At 45.2% G+C, this 16,222-nt stretch overlaps 1 protein-coding gene across 1 annotated transcript in view; it reads right to left on the bottom strand.

The window, feature by feature from the left end:
- LOC126540571 (rifampicin phosphotransferase-like) overlaps positions 1 to 16,222 on the bottom strand; it is a 67,050-nt gene that overhangs the window by 35,995 nt on the left and 14,833 nt on the right. Inside the window, exons 14-15 of the mRNA XM_050187410.2 lie at positions 8,665 to 8,769; positions 590 to 748 (exon numbers count right to left, since the gene is read on the bottom strand). Coding sequence (XP_050043367.2) covers positions 590 to 748; positions 8,665 to 8,769 — 264 coding nt within the window. The remainder of the gene's footprint in view (positions 1 to 589; positions 749 to 8,664; positions 8,770 to 16,222) is intronic.

Here is a 16,222-nt window from a genome sequence, read left to right as displayed (position 1 = left end):
AAATCAATTCCATTTTATGTTTCACCATTAGGGCTTTTCCAGGTGCGCTTTTTCGTGGCGGTGCTTCCCGAAGAAAGTGTTCAGCTAAATTGTGATGACCCAACCAAACGTACATATGAAGGTGGTTTCATCGCAAAAGGTGCTGTTGAAGCAGGTTTTCATCATAAGGCTGGTGGCAGGAAAAGAAACCGATGATGATGACAATGAAACGGTGCTTCTAACAGCATATTTTGCCATAACAGCGCACCTAAATTCTGGTTTGCTGGGGCTATTTTTCAGCGGCCTCTACTGCAGCTATACAGTTGCACCAGCCGTCCGTGCCATTACTCAAGTTCTGCCTTAGCAACCTGCAGCATGTAAACACTGCGCTTCAGTGCTGGCATCAGTTTTATTTTTTTAAACTCTTCGAAATAGCTGCATATCTTGCGCCGTAGCGACAACCAAAATACTTTCTCGCTGCTTTTCCTTTTCTCTCTCATTTCTTTTCCTGCTCTTTTGTGCCTAAGTTCTAGTGCTTCAAAGTGTCGGTCACATTGATCAGTACTGACACTTTCGTTTAACGCTTAGAAGCCGCGCAGCAACTTCTTACCTTTGCAATGTGGTAAAACTGCACTGGAAGCTTCCAGCGGTTAATCGTCCTCGTCCGTTTCACACCAGCTGCTACTTCTTCGCTTGCGTCACGCCCCAATATACTGTACATAAATGACTTCTCCATGACATTTGCATCCGGTCCCGTCTTTCGGAGACCCTGAAAGAAAGTTGATGCAATTTTTACGGACTCTACATTGACCTACATTATCTGACGTGGCTGTGTCCGGCGATTATTATTCGGAGAACTACTCCAGTTCCTTTTTATGCAGCTACTAACTCCTGCGTTCCTGCTGAAATATTCTCATGCTGACAGCGCTCGAAAACCGGTAGTGCTGAAGCGGGCTTCAGTCACATTACAAAAGACACTTGCAAGTATCTCGCTTGTTTGATTAAGGTTTGTTTGAACGGCATACTAGAGAGTGACAAGCTCTTACTTCTACAATTAAGAAGACCTATGAGGCCACCGACAGTGAACATCAGTCGTTCTATTATGTGTGTTCGTGAACCTGTGCATTCGTAGCTCCTCCCTCACTTAAATGTGGCAACAACACCGCGGTTTTTGTTTTATTAAACGCTCTTACTATGAACGTTTCGAAGAAATATAATTCATTGGGACCCTACCGGCTGTTGTACAACTATCCCTTACAATTCGTCTTGTCACAACACTTCTCTATCTCCACCCTCTAACTTGTTCATCGCATGCAAGATTGGTCTACAAATGGGAAGTTTTCTTCTTGCCTCCCCATCAACTATTCACGCCATCACTGGCGCTTAGAACGCACTTCAACGTACATAGTTGACGGCACCCTGAACATGCCAGAGTCCTCTCCGCAATCACCGTTCACTCGTGGCCTGTAACAGGTATACTAATAGCGTGTTACTTTAACTATGAAATATTATTTATTTGGACTTGTGCCTCAGATCACCGTCGTCTGAACCCCACCACACGCCGGCGTTGTCCATACGCACCTCACCAACCTCAACAAAGTTACACACCCCGTAGTACGAGGAGTAGTCAACCGTGCCGGAGACGGTGCAAGTGCACCCGCAGGACGCGACCGCCTTACAAGATACAACGACCTTGTGAAGTCATTTTACCTAGAAAGAAGAACCTTCCCCACCCCTCACCGCAAGTTAAACAGGCCAATACATACCCCTCCCTCAAACGCTATCACATCATATACCCCAACATCGACCCAAGCTACACGTGCAAGATCTGTAAAACTCAATCAGCAACAGTCCCCCACATGCTATGGGAGTGCAAACATCAATACCCAGACCTTAATCCCGTGACCTCGAGATGGCACGCCGCCCTGCGCAGCTCCCATCTCCAAGACCAACTGTGGGCTACCCAGCTGGCCTACGAAGCGGCGAAGAAGCAAGACCTCGACGTCCCATCGCGGGAGGCCTAGGCTCAGCCGACTAAACTGCTGGTTCTCATTAAAGTTCTCTCTCGCTCTCTCTTTCTCTCTCTCTCTCTTGGACTTGTACCGATGTAGATTTTTGTGCATTGAATGCGCCATTACCACAATCATTGCTTATCCTCTGCTCTTTTCATACCACCGTGTTTATCTCATCTATAACATACTTACTCTGAAATAGTTATATTTATTTGAAAATTGATAAAAAGGCCCTGCGCCAATAGCGGCTCCAAGAGCAGCTTAGCGCGGCCTAGAACCCTAGTAAAGTCGGTATCATCACAAAGAAAATATATTTAAAAGATATTGCGTAGAGCAGTCTCGATGGCAGCTAACAGTAGAAATGACTAAAATTCACTTATAACTTAGCAGGCGTATCAGTAGAAGCATTGCAGGTTGCAAAGAGGGATAATATTCGTTTACAATATCAAGCCGATGAATGTGCCTTGTTCATCCACCGCGTAAGTATATGCATGTACAAGACCAGGAGGAGAACCCAACATTACCGAACACTCACCAAAAGGCACTCATGTCACAATTATGAAACATATGATTTACCACCTTGACAAGTGGATAGAGCTGTCAGGAGAGAACAGAATTGGAAAGCCTAGTTTTATTCTGTGTGAGGCATACTCCTGGCAGCAATTCTGCGTAAGCACGATGTGTTTCGTGCTTGCCACAATCAGAAACGTTGACAGCGTGCCTAGCTCCCAAAAAGAAAATCATCAGCGATATTTATTATCAATTGCCGGTCCTTCTGCCGGGATCAGACCAGCGGATCTCCACTTGCAAGTGGAACCCATTAAGCAATTGTTACACGTTGCACGGGTGGTCAACAGGCCGAGAAATTAAAGCTGAAACAGGGAGTTAGTAGTCTATATTCTTTAATAGGTGAACGTGTGCCCAGAACGAACACCAACTCTCACACGATAAACCGCGTCAGATGCCTAGAAAATGTTTTCTGTGTTAGCAGTAAAGTTTCCTAATAATAAAATACTAGATACCGGGAATGTGTTTTGCTGGGATCAGTATTTTCGGAAAAGCCAGGAGGCTGCAAAAGAGACATAGTAGCGCCGGACGTGCACAATAGCGGAGCGGCAACCGGGAAAGCATAAATGAAACACATCCGCACTCGGTATGGGAAGATTACCGTGGAGAAATTGTACTGGCACCCATGAGCAGCTGCCTCGTCTGTCGGTTACCATCACCTTACGGAATTACACGTAAGAAAGTGTACCGACGTGGTGGAGTGATTGCCAGTGGTTTTTTTTTTTTTTGTGTTCTTGTTTTTTGCCGACCCAGGCTAAAAAAAAAAGAAGGCCAATAATCGCCGCTTGTGCTACACCGTCTTTTATCGTGTTGCTTTCACACTTCGAACTAAACGTATTCGTGCGTCACTGCGTTTCGAACTATCCCGTCTAAAATATATTCACTGCGGTTGGAATGGCATCATACTTAGAAAAAAGCAATATTTGGGAAAATGGAATTTCATTATAAAAGGAAGCGTTATCCTTGTATTATCCTTGTCTTAACCACTGAACCACTCTTTACCAAAGTGGAGAAATGCATGTCAATTTAATATGGGCTGTTTCAAAGACGCTTTGCTGCAAAAAGCACGTCAGTGCGTTCGGCAGAAGCGGAGTTAATGGCAATCAAACACGGCCTCCGCTGTGCTCCCGTTCCTTCTTCAACGCCTTGCACTGCGAAGGCTACAGCGGAATGGTGCGTTCCCACCACGGTCCGCCTATTTGACGTCACCGCGGCGTGCAGAGCTCAAACTCGATTTTGGATGTTAAGGTAGGCGCCACGACTTCCGCCTTTGGTGCCTACGGCAATGCGCCAAGCGTGAGCCAAACGCGGTTTTTCGTCAGCGAGCCGAAGTGCGCTTAGCGAATGGACTCGATCGTGACGACACCCCGCGGTGACCGCGGTATCGACGCTACATGTCACCGCAGTTACATGCAGCTGTAATGCGCGCTCGCCCTCATATGTTCGACTGGCCATGCTACGTGGTGCGGATACGACTTCGTCCTTCCCCAGCTTCACCGACGGATAGTAGCCACATCCAACTTGCGCATCTCGAGGCGCTGTCAATTAATCTGCCAAAGCGGCTAACCAGGAGTGGCCAGGAGTCAGCGCCCGCTGTTAATGAGGAATCTTTAGCTAGGGCCCAATTCCGACACCGCCTACTCGAATGCATGTAAAGCGCAGAAACACTGTTCTGAGATATCCCCTGCACCGATTTTAAGGAGATTTGTTGCATTTTAGAGAGAGGGAGTTCATCCAGTGATTGTTGGCAGCGGAATATTGATTTAGGACCTGAATTTTTTTAATAGAATTTCGAAAAATGACGAAGTATGAAAAATAACAGAAGCACGAAGTTTACAAATTCGTAGCTCGCACCGAAATAGATATCGCATTTCTGTGGATTGCATCTATTAGATAATCGAGAGCGGACAAATTTTTTCGGCTAAATTTATATCTTGCGTGACTTTGTTACAATTTTACAAGGGTTTCGCGAAAGTTTTATTCACATATACGTCATTTCTTAAAGCCATGGGTAATATATCAATTTTGTACGCTTTAGATGTACTATAATATACAATTTAAAGAACCGTGATATCATCTATTAGTATTGAGTTTCAAAGTTGTATACATGACTGAGGATATTCAATATTCTCACTATTTATAAATAAACTAACGACATAAATAGAACATTCGCAACCAACAGTCGCTAGATTTTAACATTTTCTTTTAAATGCTACAAATATCATCAAATTTGGGGCTGTGGTTGCCGAGAAACACTATTTCTCCTTGCCATATATTTATATAGGAGCACCCGAGAGAAAGCTTCCTCTTTAAGTTTCGTGTGCTTCGAGTGTAGTTTAGCGTTCAAACCTTGTCGAAATTAGCAAGCCTCCACGGCTACGACACCGATAAGCAGGGTAGAAAAGTTTATTTCCTACGCGTGTGGCCGCGGCCGAGCGTTAGCAGGCGATAGTCGACTATTTTTCGAAGTGCGCAATTATTGCCGAAATTCGAAAGCAGATTTTCGCTTACTTCAGCCTGTTCATAAAACTTCGTCAATGAATATACAGCCTAAGAATACACTCTAAGACAAGTTTACACCCTTTGAGTAGTATCTTGCCACACAACAATAAACGTCATCTGTCTTTTCCGCATTTCCTTTCTTTAACGCTACCAGCCCGGTACTTCCCAGTAACGAAGGGCATGCGCGTTATCAGCATGACAGAGCATTCCGGACAGGAAAGTAGCGGGCGCGGCGTTTTCAAGAAAGGAAATGAAAGCAAGGCAGACGGCGATTATTGTTGTGTGGCAGATATACACCCCAAAGGGTGTGCCTTTGCCTGAGAGTGTAGGAAGAAGCGCACTGATACAAACACCCTCCTTGATTGACGTCAGCTATTGGCCAATAGCAGCCGCGTACGGCCGCACCAAGGAAGAGCCGATCCAGGTTAAGGTTTGAAGCGAAAGGTGGTGTCGCATCACGGCGTACGCCGGATTCCTCGTAGTTCTAAAATCGTCGCGATGCCACCGCTCACGCGCTCAAAAATTAAAAAAACACAGATGTCGAAAAACTTTTCTTGTGTATTATTATGCGTGCCATCATGGTGAAAAGAAAGCAATGTATGATTTCATCTTTTCTAGAAAGGAGCAGGCAACGCGCATAGGAGAGCGACTTGGGTAAGAAACTTTCGCATTGGGAAAAGGTGACTGATACCATATCGGTTTCTTCGAAATACTTCACTCGGGTCGACTTATTCCCGGCGAGTAGACAATTGCATTCTGTTTGCTTATAATAAATCTCTTGCAGGCGCTGCAAATGGGAGAGTGCACCTTTCTCAGGCAGGCGCTTTGATAAATTCTAGCGATGTATGCTCAAGCTTCGTTTGGTTTCTTTTCGTTTATAGATTTCCGCACCAGCGTTAGTGGTACTAATGTTTTAAGCCGCCGGAATGTTCTCGCTAATGTACTTTTCTCTACACAAACGGTAGCGGGAATGACATCTGTTTCGGAAGGACTGGAGTTGGTCATGACAAATGCTATGCCGTGAAGCTGCATATTGTTTTCAAAGCTTGATTTAGTTTAGCGCTAGAAGTTTTATCATTCAAATAGGTGAGTGGTCAGTTTATTCCGCGCAAGAAATTTAGAAGCAAACCAACTGGTTTGCTTTCTGGCACTGTGCACTCAGCCAAATTCCATTACAACTGGTTCAATACGTTTCCACGTCATGCATTTACAATAATAAAAGTAACTCTGTCAAAAGAAAACCCTCGCTAAATCTTGGAAGCCTGTTGAAAGAAACTAAAGTCGATGTCACTGGCTGTTATTCCCCTTTCGTGTTTCGCAGGCTTTGATCATTTCGGCGCGCGACGGGTGTCTGCTGTTTCCCCAAGCCCGGAACCTACCTCGAACACTGCGTACTGGGAGCACGAGCAAGACGCAGACGACCTTATCACACGTGGCAACTAACTATGTAACTCTCATTTGTTTGTTCTTGTACCTAGACCTTGACAAGGTAAATTTACAGTTGTTAGCCTCCTCCCATCAGTGCAAAATATCCGTATATAATTGTGAATATTGTGAAATTGTGTACCTGATCTGCGGCAACACGAGCCGCAGTGTGGAGTTGCACTGCAGCATAGTCGCAGTGACTATGAGGGTCGAAAACTTCATCTATCATACCTGCGACTGTGAAGCACACCTCGCAAACAAGTTCTTGCACCTTTCGGAGACCCACTGTGCACAAGGACTTCCTTTTCTTTAACCTCCGGCTCCCTTAAAAGGTTATTCGCCCTTTAAAGAAAGTGATGTGGCTCACTGGGCAGACTGGACCTTTGCACGCACAGCGCGACTATTTCCGCAATTTTGTGGCTAAAATCCTCGAGCGCGATCAAAATAAGGTGATCGGCGGCAAGGACACCTTCTGCTTTCACGAAACAGCTGGATTCGTGGCGACAAAAGAGCAACGTTACCACAGCACCAAGTGAAAGAGCCACCGCGAACCTGGATGTCGTAGCAATCTTCATTTATTTGGGCAGTTTTGCCAGATCAAGTGGCGGATTCTGGAGTTGCCAATATTACGAAGCAAAGCGTCCACAAAGAAGTGAGCAGCAGGCTTCTGTTGAAAAGAGAGTGTTTGAGAGAAAGGTGACTTTGCGCTCCGCTTGCGTGCTTCAAACGTCACGCACTACTGCAGAACTCGGCTGAGATTTTCACCGGAGCGTACGCTATCCGCGGACTAGGTTGTTTTTCACCAAGCCCGAGGGATGGTTCAGGAGGCCTTTAGGTACTGTTTCTTTCTTTTTTTTGAAAATGTTGAAGTATAGATATGACTGAATTTTTCACCTTAGAAACTGTCATCTGAGTATTTTAGAGCGCAGCTATTAGGCGCCTGTTCCTGCGTTGAGCGGCGGCGTCGGCGTCCCTCGGCGTAACCGAGCGAACCAGCACAGCGAAGGATAAAAGAGCGATGGCGGAGCGCAGTGGGGATGAAAGACTGCGATAGCGATGAGAGCGCGAGGAGGGAAGCAGAGGAGGAGGCTACAGTGAAAGCATGGGACGGAAAGCGGAGCATGAGAGTATGACGAATGGCTTATGACGAAAGCAGTGTACCGCACGAGAATTAGATATGACGACATAGTGGCGTCCGCTGTATTGAACTGATGACGTCATTGCAAAGGCATGCAGAGGGCGTTGGCCGACCGCGTCCACCGATACCATATACGGAAGCAAATCGGTGGCGTTTCCATGGGACCCACATCGAATGAGCTACTTCGCCCGTGCCACCGCTGCATGAGAATGCACTCCACGCGATACATGCTCCCGTGTTCGCGTTTTCTTTCTGCCCAATGAGCGACGCAACCGGTGAAATTCAATATACCTCAAGAGCTGCGCTCAAATTTTGCATTAGGGAGCATCGTAATCGTTAGGGATTTTTTTATGAAAGATTCTTAAATATAATGTAAAGCAGCTTCTCACGTTTGCCTATGGACCCTACGTTGTCTCAAAAGGTGCTGCAACAAACTGATGCTTGAACTTCCTGAAACTTCATTTCTAATCTTTGATTTTTGTCTAAAACCATGTAGACAACTACTTCACCTAATAGAAAATCGTGGGCCGTCACTTTTGAGAAGTTGCCTAAGTTGAGAGTGGGCACAGAGCTTGAACAAGCGAAGGTGGTCGTCTCGGATACGTCCGTGAGGTGGCGGTGGAACTTACTGTGTCAGCATTAAACAGATGCCATTTATTTTCCAAAATGGCAAGAAAAAAATTGTCCATCACAGTCAATTCATTAAGTACATATACCAAAATAGTGTCACGATGTTAGACATCAGAATCATTCATGCTGTAGCACTAAAAACGTTTGCAATACCATATCTGTAATAACACACGAAAATCTGCTCACAGCAAGCCGCTCGAACAACCGTGCAATCTTTTGAAAAAGTTCCTTCAGAGACAATCAGTCTCTAATACTTTTTGAGTGTTCTTTAGTACTTGAGGCCATCCCCCCATGATCAAATATGTTTTGCAACTACTGAACGGTCTCCGGTGATAGCGCGATTTCCGACTATTAGGACCATGTCCATCAGGTTAGATTGTATTTCATCCTGTCTTCGGGATCAGTACTTACATCAGACAACCAAAGGAAGTAGCTGTAGCGATGCATTGGTCCCCACATTGGTATGTATTGTGATCGATCAGGGCTGCTGGCGTACATAAACCGCTCAGCAGTGCCCTGGAAGTAAAAAAAACAAATAATTAGTTGAAAAATTCAACATTCTAATGGCTTTCAAGCCACTGGAGAAAAGTCAGTTGCCACGCAGGGTGCGTGATGTCAACGTTTTTACTCCATTAGAAATGTAAGCATGAGACATGCGCAATGAGTAATATACATAGCTGACATATAGCGCAACCTCGTTACAGCAATGTGTACCGGTCTAGGGACAGTCTTCACTTTATCAGTATCTTCGATATATCCATAGCTCACCATGTTGCCTTTCTGTAGATTTCAATTCAAAGGATATGCAATTTGCTTGTCATTGAAACGCCGAAAACACATGCTTTGCCATTTATTTTCATTTATTTATTTATTTATTTATTTATTTATTTATTTATTTATTTATTTATTTATTTTTCAGGCCCCCTAAAGGATGTTGAGTCAGGGGGCATAACGTAAAATTTTAGAAAGAGAAAAAATAACAACTTGTCTTACATTATCAGACAAAGCAGACAGATATTCAGGAAAGGAATTGTTTCCGTGCTCCCATTTGAAAGTGGAAAATGAAACAAGTCACCAGAACAGATGAACATTGAAAGCACCTTGCGAACATCATCACACATTATTAACAAAAATAGCTTTGCAGTTCTGCACAAAACGCATCACGATTAGATAAAGAGACAATGTTATCAGAAAGACTGTTCCTGATTTTTATGGCACGAGGCAGTACTGATGAGCTAAAGGCGTGCGTGTTACCGAACATACGCAAGAAAGTACGGCTATTGCTAAGGTGACTTGACAGACGCAGTGTAGCTTGGAAGGGTAGTAAGTGGGGTCGATTGTCGTGGACGTAATTATGCAGGAGGTAAAGATTTATTATGCGTCCAACTTCTAAACAGCAGTAGGGACAATAAACATTTTATCAGGGCTACCCTAAATATGCAATAATAATTGCGAGCTATAAAATGTGCTGCTCTATTTAGGATTGACTTGAGCATCGAAATCAAGCGCTTTTGATGAGGAGACAAAATAGTAGAAGCACATTCAAATTGTGGGTTAACAAATGCTTAGTATGCCAATTGCGCACAGTAGCTAGCCGGGGCATTTCGCAAGTTTCTTCGCAAATAACCTAAAGATTTGAATGCTTTCGCGCACATAGTCGTTATGTGAGTATGCCAGGGAAGACAATGTGCAAGATTCATTCTGTGGTTTTTTATAGAATAAGGGCGGAGAGAAAACTGCATTATTTATAGTGTCTTAAAAGTTAAACGTAGAACGTTTCCGCAAGAAGGGCGTGACCTTACACTTCTCAGAGTGCATGGTCGTGTGCCATATGGTGCACCAGTGACAACTTACGACGTCAAGATCCTTCTGCAAGGGTAAATGGTCTTGAGCGTTGCTAATAGCACGATATGCAGGTTGTCCGAGATAACCTGAGCCAAATCTTTCAAAATGAAAGGCAGTGAAGTGCGTGGCGAAGCGGAAAGAAGGCCCGTGGAAAGCGTAGCGCAGGCGCAGCAAAACCGATAATTTGTCTTCAAGCTCTGACGACTTTAAGAACCCTTCGCAAAATCACACTTTACATACCCTGCTGCTGTTTCTGTCACCAATGTTAACGTGAGTGACCCTCATCGCATCGTTCACTTGGCCGCTGACGCCTGGTTGCAACATCGCTTTTCAATGCGACAACAGTATAAAACTCGAAAGCAGGTGGGGAATTAGGAGTTTGAAGCGTGATTAGTCCCGTACGACCTTTTCCTAGGTGGCGAGAAGTCTTCGACGTTTATCCATTCCGTTACGCCTTTCTCCCTACGCCTCCATCTTCGTGCGTGTTGCAGTCACCTCCTTGTTCTTACGCTCACCGAAAGTCAGCAAAAAATAACGATCTTTTTTCCCTCTAAAGACATGAAAGGACCAAAACAGATAATTTTATGCCACATTTTACGAATTTGTACGGCCAACACAACCTTGTCCGAATCCCGGAGGATTTGGAACATGATGTGGGTGAGGTGGTTCATCTTATAGCCCTATTGAAGTAGCGGGGCGTAAAGCGGACAAAACATACAACAACCAGAGTGGCACTGACGCCCAACTGGACATCTACGTAACTAATTACCTTGAAGTAATTACTTGGCATTATTTGCCATTGTTGCAGTTTTGTAATTCTCCGAGTAGCTTTTACTCAATAACGCATACTGCAACTAAATTACATTTTCAGTAAACAGTTCTCTCATTTCGCTGTTCGGTGTTCCGACGTCACAACGCTGTTCTTCGCTCCAGCGCACATCGAGTAAGTTTTCAATGTTGCTTGTCATTTCTTCGTCGAGAAAACGAGGAAATGTGGCCGACTGAAATTTTGGCAATATTTGTTGGATGAGACAAACCAGGTTTGAATGGCTGCAGACGGCGAACCTAACTAGCCAGGCACTTTATTTAGTGTATTTGTTAAATGGGGTTATAAAGCTTGGTATAAAAATGACGCAGAAGTAAGCGATTATTTTTAGTAATTGCTCGGTTATTGATGTGGGGCAGAAATTGGTCACTGTAATAAATTTCAGTTTTAAAACAACTAATTGTGGCTGTAGTATTTATCTTTATTTGTGACATGTAACGGTTTCGTTCCAACCAAACGCTATTGCAAAAGGTGAGAAAATAAAAGAAATTGTAAAGCAGACTACAATTATGTGTTGTCGAGGCATCACTTAGCCTCTCTGAAGAGTAGATGTTATTTTGCGTTAAAACCTGTATTTATAGTGTCACCTGCACGTACATGAAAAACTGGGTACTTTTCTTGTTGTTTTCGACATCAGTATAATTGGCTTGCGTTCCTTCCAATAAAGATTAGCTGGCTGTCAGCGCGTGTCCTGCTGTGTATGTCTTTGTTCCCATCTCATCTTGTTGCTTCAGTAGACTCGCAAAGGAGCTATTTCGACGATAGCTTTAATATATCAGCAGAAAGAAAGAAAGGAAGATGACAGATTCCGCTATGAGACTCTGCTGCTGTCGCAGTCAACATGTCAAGGAACTGAAGAACAACTTTAGTCTGCTATGTTTGTCTTGTTCTTTACTAACTTCGGAAAGACATTTCATCTGATGCGTATGAATTCTCCATTTACGGTGCGTTCGGTGCTGCGTAGAGCAGTCGCAGAAAACTGGAGCCGTATAAAGTAAACCTACTACATTCTGATTTTGTTCCAATCTCCTGCCGTGAAAATTATGTCAAACGTCGGGCAGAGACCCGCAGTGTTGTTTGATCTGCCCAATCAAACGTTTTCGTTGTTCACAAGAGGTCACTTCTGTTTGCTTTCAAATGGAATAGGCTTGCTCCCCACTCACAGGTTTTTCTTATCTATTTCACTGGGAAGAGGTGAGGAGTGCGCAGAAGTGAAGACGGTTTTGGGGGCCCGAGCTAGCGCAGTGAACACACAATAGGTGAAGAGAATGATGACTGCGTCTCCAATTGGTCGGCTTCCCCTTGCTTAGCTTGCGGCGGCTGGTCGAAAATTGTAGCGGCGTGCAAACGGGAGTAAAAAAAATGTCGCTAAAACATACGTTGCCTTTCATCTTATTCACACAGCCATGAACAACCTTTCTCGGGGACGAAAAGTTGGCAGCACAATGTCGGATACGTGCCAGAAGATCTCGACAATATTAGACTGTCACAAGAACATCTTTATTATAAGCAACGAAATCCCTTATTTCCGGAGGGCCTAATTAGCCAGTGCCCGAGCAATCAACGATCAGCCATCTTCTATTCTTTTTGGAACGGGGGAATCTCCGACTAGTGCGAAAAATGCTCAATTTTCTTCGGCATATGAGTGCATCTATAGTGCGTGCACGTGACGTTAGTGTGGTGAGTTTTCGATGTTTTCTGACGTCGCGTGACAGACAGGAAAAGTGGGCGGAGCCTGGACATTACTTACTAATCGTGGAGGGCTAGTGGCAGAAATGCAATGGAAACAGATTGGAATAGCATTATATTAAGTGCCCCTGATGCCGTAGTTTTGCTGAAGCGAACTACATCCTATGCCTGCAAGTTTTACAATCTCACAACATAATGTAATACTTTGCGATTCTCCGCTGCGTTTCCGTATTTCCCTTGCCACTAATTATGTTGCGCTCGTTGACACCGGTTAGCTGCTCGACGAATTCTACGACGCGTTACACAACCGGACTATATCGACCTCTTCTTCTTGATCGCAACTCCAATATCAGCGACTTCCACTTTCTATCTAATACTTTCTCTAATTCACTGTCTTTCTTTCTCTTAAGGCTACGTATAGTAACTTGCCTTCAAGCTCCCGTCGCGCGGTCACTAGCTTCTTCTGAACCTTCTCAAAAGTAACGTAAGTGTCAGAAAAATAAATAGGGGAGCATTTAATTTCAAATGAGAAATACTTGACACGATATATAATAATAGAGTCACCAGTAATTACTCAATTCTCCAGTGAAGATAACGCATGCTCTTTCGATTTTTCGGTTGTGGTGAATATCGTTTGAGTGTTCACACGATTTACAGGTGCTCAGTGTGTGCATAACAATTTTCACAGCCTTCAGAATTGGCACAGTGCACTGCCTGAGATGACGGGAAGAGATTAGATCCCCGTCGAATGCTTCCGGCTAATTTTTTATCAATGTTTTAAGGGTTTAAGTGGTTTATAGTGCCTAAATATGTTTCGGAGATAGTGACAGGGAGGCGGAGCGACAACCGTGTCTTTGTATTATGTTACGTGGAAGTTGAATAAGTTGGACAATAATTTCACAATATAACTGCGTATTCACACACCCAGGCTCAGCACTGCAAAATACCGAGACCAGTACGCACATATGTTGCTTTTCTTCATGTCCAGACGGCAATGAGCAAATTGTCTTCAGCTTGCTCCAGGATGTCAAGAGGCGCTTGAACACCCGTATTGTGGCGCGTATATTTTTTTTAATTTCTAAAGCTTGCCCTTAGGCATGATACAAAGCACGTCAAAAATACACGATCAGACTTGACTCCTGGGCAAAATCTAGAATTGAGCGGTGATATTACCCATGAATCCAACGTTCAAGGTTGGGTGGGCGGCCAGGCCGAAGACCTGTTGCCCACAGGTGGTGGAGACGGCTTAGGTGAAGTCCTGGGTACAGCCACAGAAGGTGTCTCAATGTCGCATTTTAGATTTTACTTAGACCAAATGGGCACGATGTATGTCGTAAGGACCATGGTACTGTTGTGGCTAGAGAACGGTCACAGATGGAATAAGCGCGACCCTAACACGCAGCCTCCGTAACGTGACATCATCTTGGCGGTTTAAGTAACCAGGGATGTCTGACCCACACAGAGGTATAAAAGCTCGTGTGGTACGTCGGAGATTTCCTTTTTTCCGGATCAGTTGTCAGCAGGCATCTCCAGAAAAATACAGAAGTGGGTACGTTATAATCTCTGGGTGGTTTGCCAAACCGGCTTCAAGGAGACCAGGTAGGGCTGCTCGAGGGATCCCCTGGAGGCGTGTCACGACCAAGAGGCTTATTGTCGCCTAATTGTACCCTGTTCCATGGAGTTACATTGGGTGTCATGGAAGCTGGATAGTCTATTTCATGCCTCACGTACCAGGCCAATGCAACAGCCGGGCAAAGCTTTGATGGCATAAAGGCGCGCGCGCATCGACATTTGTGCACGAGTTTGTGGATAGTGTTGAGTTGGGACTCGGCCTGTAGGCTTGGCAGTGGAGTGAGGCGTGGTAGACTTCTTGTGGCCCGCATGGCATCGTGATTAATGACATCAAGGTTAGCTTATTCTGTCTTCGTGAGATGACGAAACTGGGCGCCTTGAACGAATCGGGGTTGCAACACAGAACGGCCAACAAGGCAAGCCAGGCCGGTGTTTGCTCCACCAGATTTCTTCGCAATCCGGCGTATGTTGTTTTGCATTTTTATCCATGGTCCTGCCCATACGGAGGCATCCATTTCAAGACCGAGCACACGGAGCCTTCAAGCCTTGTGTAGTGGCTGCTGATTCAGAAGGAACTGAAGACGCCGGAATGCCAGTAGACGGCACACATACTTGTTCACTACTGGAATATACGTCGCCGCGTCCTTGGAACTTTCGAGCCCTATCTAAGCACACCAGTTATAAGACATGGTTAGGCCCTCTTGAGGCGCTTGTTCTTGGCGGCAGATTTCAGGATGAAGTAACCAAAGAGTGATGTCATCTGCATACATGATGTACTGTGCGTTATGTATCGTCGCTAGCTTCCGAGCTTGTAGAATACGGCTAGTGTTAAAAAAGGCTGGTGCGAGAATACATCCTTGCAGGAAACCACGATGTGCGACGAATAGACGTGCTGCTTTGCCAGCCATGCGAATGGGGAAGGTGCGAGCGTGCAGGTAGGCTTCGAAGAATATGAAGACACGGATAGGGAACTGAAGCTAATGCATAATTCCATCAATTGCTTCCTGGCTCACTTGGTCATAGGCTTTTCGAATGTCTATTGCCAGAATGGTGCGAATATTTGGGAACTTCCTCCGATGAGAACCATAGAAGAGAGGTACGCAAGGACATCATCAGTGCCCAGATGAGCACGGAATCAGATTTGGCCAGGATGATGATACCAGGCGTATCACTCGAGCCGCCATGTAACACCTGTCAGAAGCATACGATCCATCAGCTTGCCTAACGTTGACGTTAGAACTATTGGTCGCATTTGAGCGATATTGTTTAGAGGATTTCCGGGTTTGAGAACAGGGACCATTTCTGCAACCACCATGGAACAGGAATGGCTCCTGTAGCCCAAACTTCGTTTATGGCCTCCAACAGGACATTGAGAACTTTGTCGTTCGTGTTTTTCTTAAGTTCATACAGTATGACATCGGGTCCTGGTGCCCTGCATGGCACCGACAGGTCTATTCTGCCATAGTGAAGGCATCTTGTATACCCTTGATTTCGGAGAGCGTAGGTGGCGTGCCTGCATCCGCGGAAAGGCCTCTTTGAACAACGAAAGAAGGTGGTGGTGTGTTCAAAGTAGGGTAAAGGGTGGCGGCAACACTTTCAGGGAATACTGGTGGTGTCTGGCCAGATGCTACCAGGATGCAAGCTGCGGGTTCTGGAGGGCGCCTACACATTCCATCACTCGGAAGGTGTGCCAGATAGGGGCATTGGACGACGAAGGACCGAAAGAGTACCAATCCCCCCTGCGGCAACTTTCTAAGCGGTGTTAATGGCACCGACCTACTGCAGTAAGACGTTGCGCCTCCAAGCAAAAAGCATTTGACGTAGGGTCACGTTCTGATGTAAGTTCTGCTTCGCAGCGGGACGCCCAGAGACGTATGAGTTGCAAACCTGGAGCGATTTGCGATTCATCGACTCACAACACACATGTTGCTTCAACTAGTACCACACTAAAATAACGGGGTGGGTCCTGCATGCAGTCGGATACAGTGCTTTCTGGTACGGCCCTGTATCGAGCCCAGTCCACCATTCCACAAAGCC

This window comes from Dermacentor andersoni, chromosome 2 (assembly GCF_023375885.2).
Source record: "Dermacentor andersoni chromosome 2, qqDerAnde1_hic_scaffold, whole genome shotgun sequence".
NCBI classification, from domain to species: Eukaryota; Metazoa; Arthropoda; class Arachnida; order Ixodida; family Ixodidae; genus Dermacentor; species Dermacentor andersoni.
Note: the sequence above shows the minus strand (reverse complement) of the source record. Positions and strands in the feature narration are given on the sequence as shown.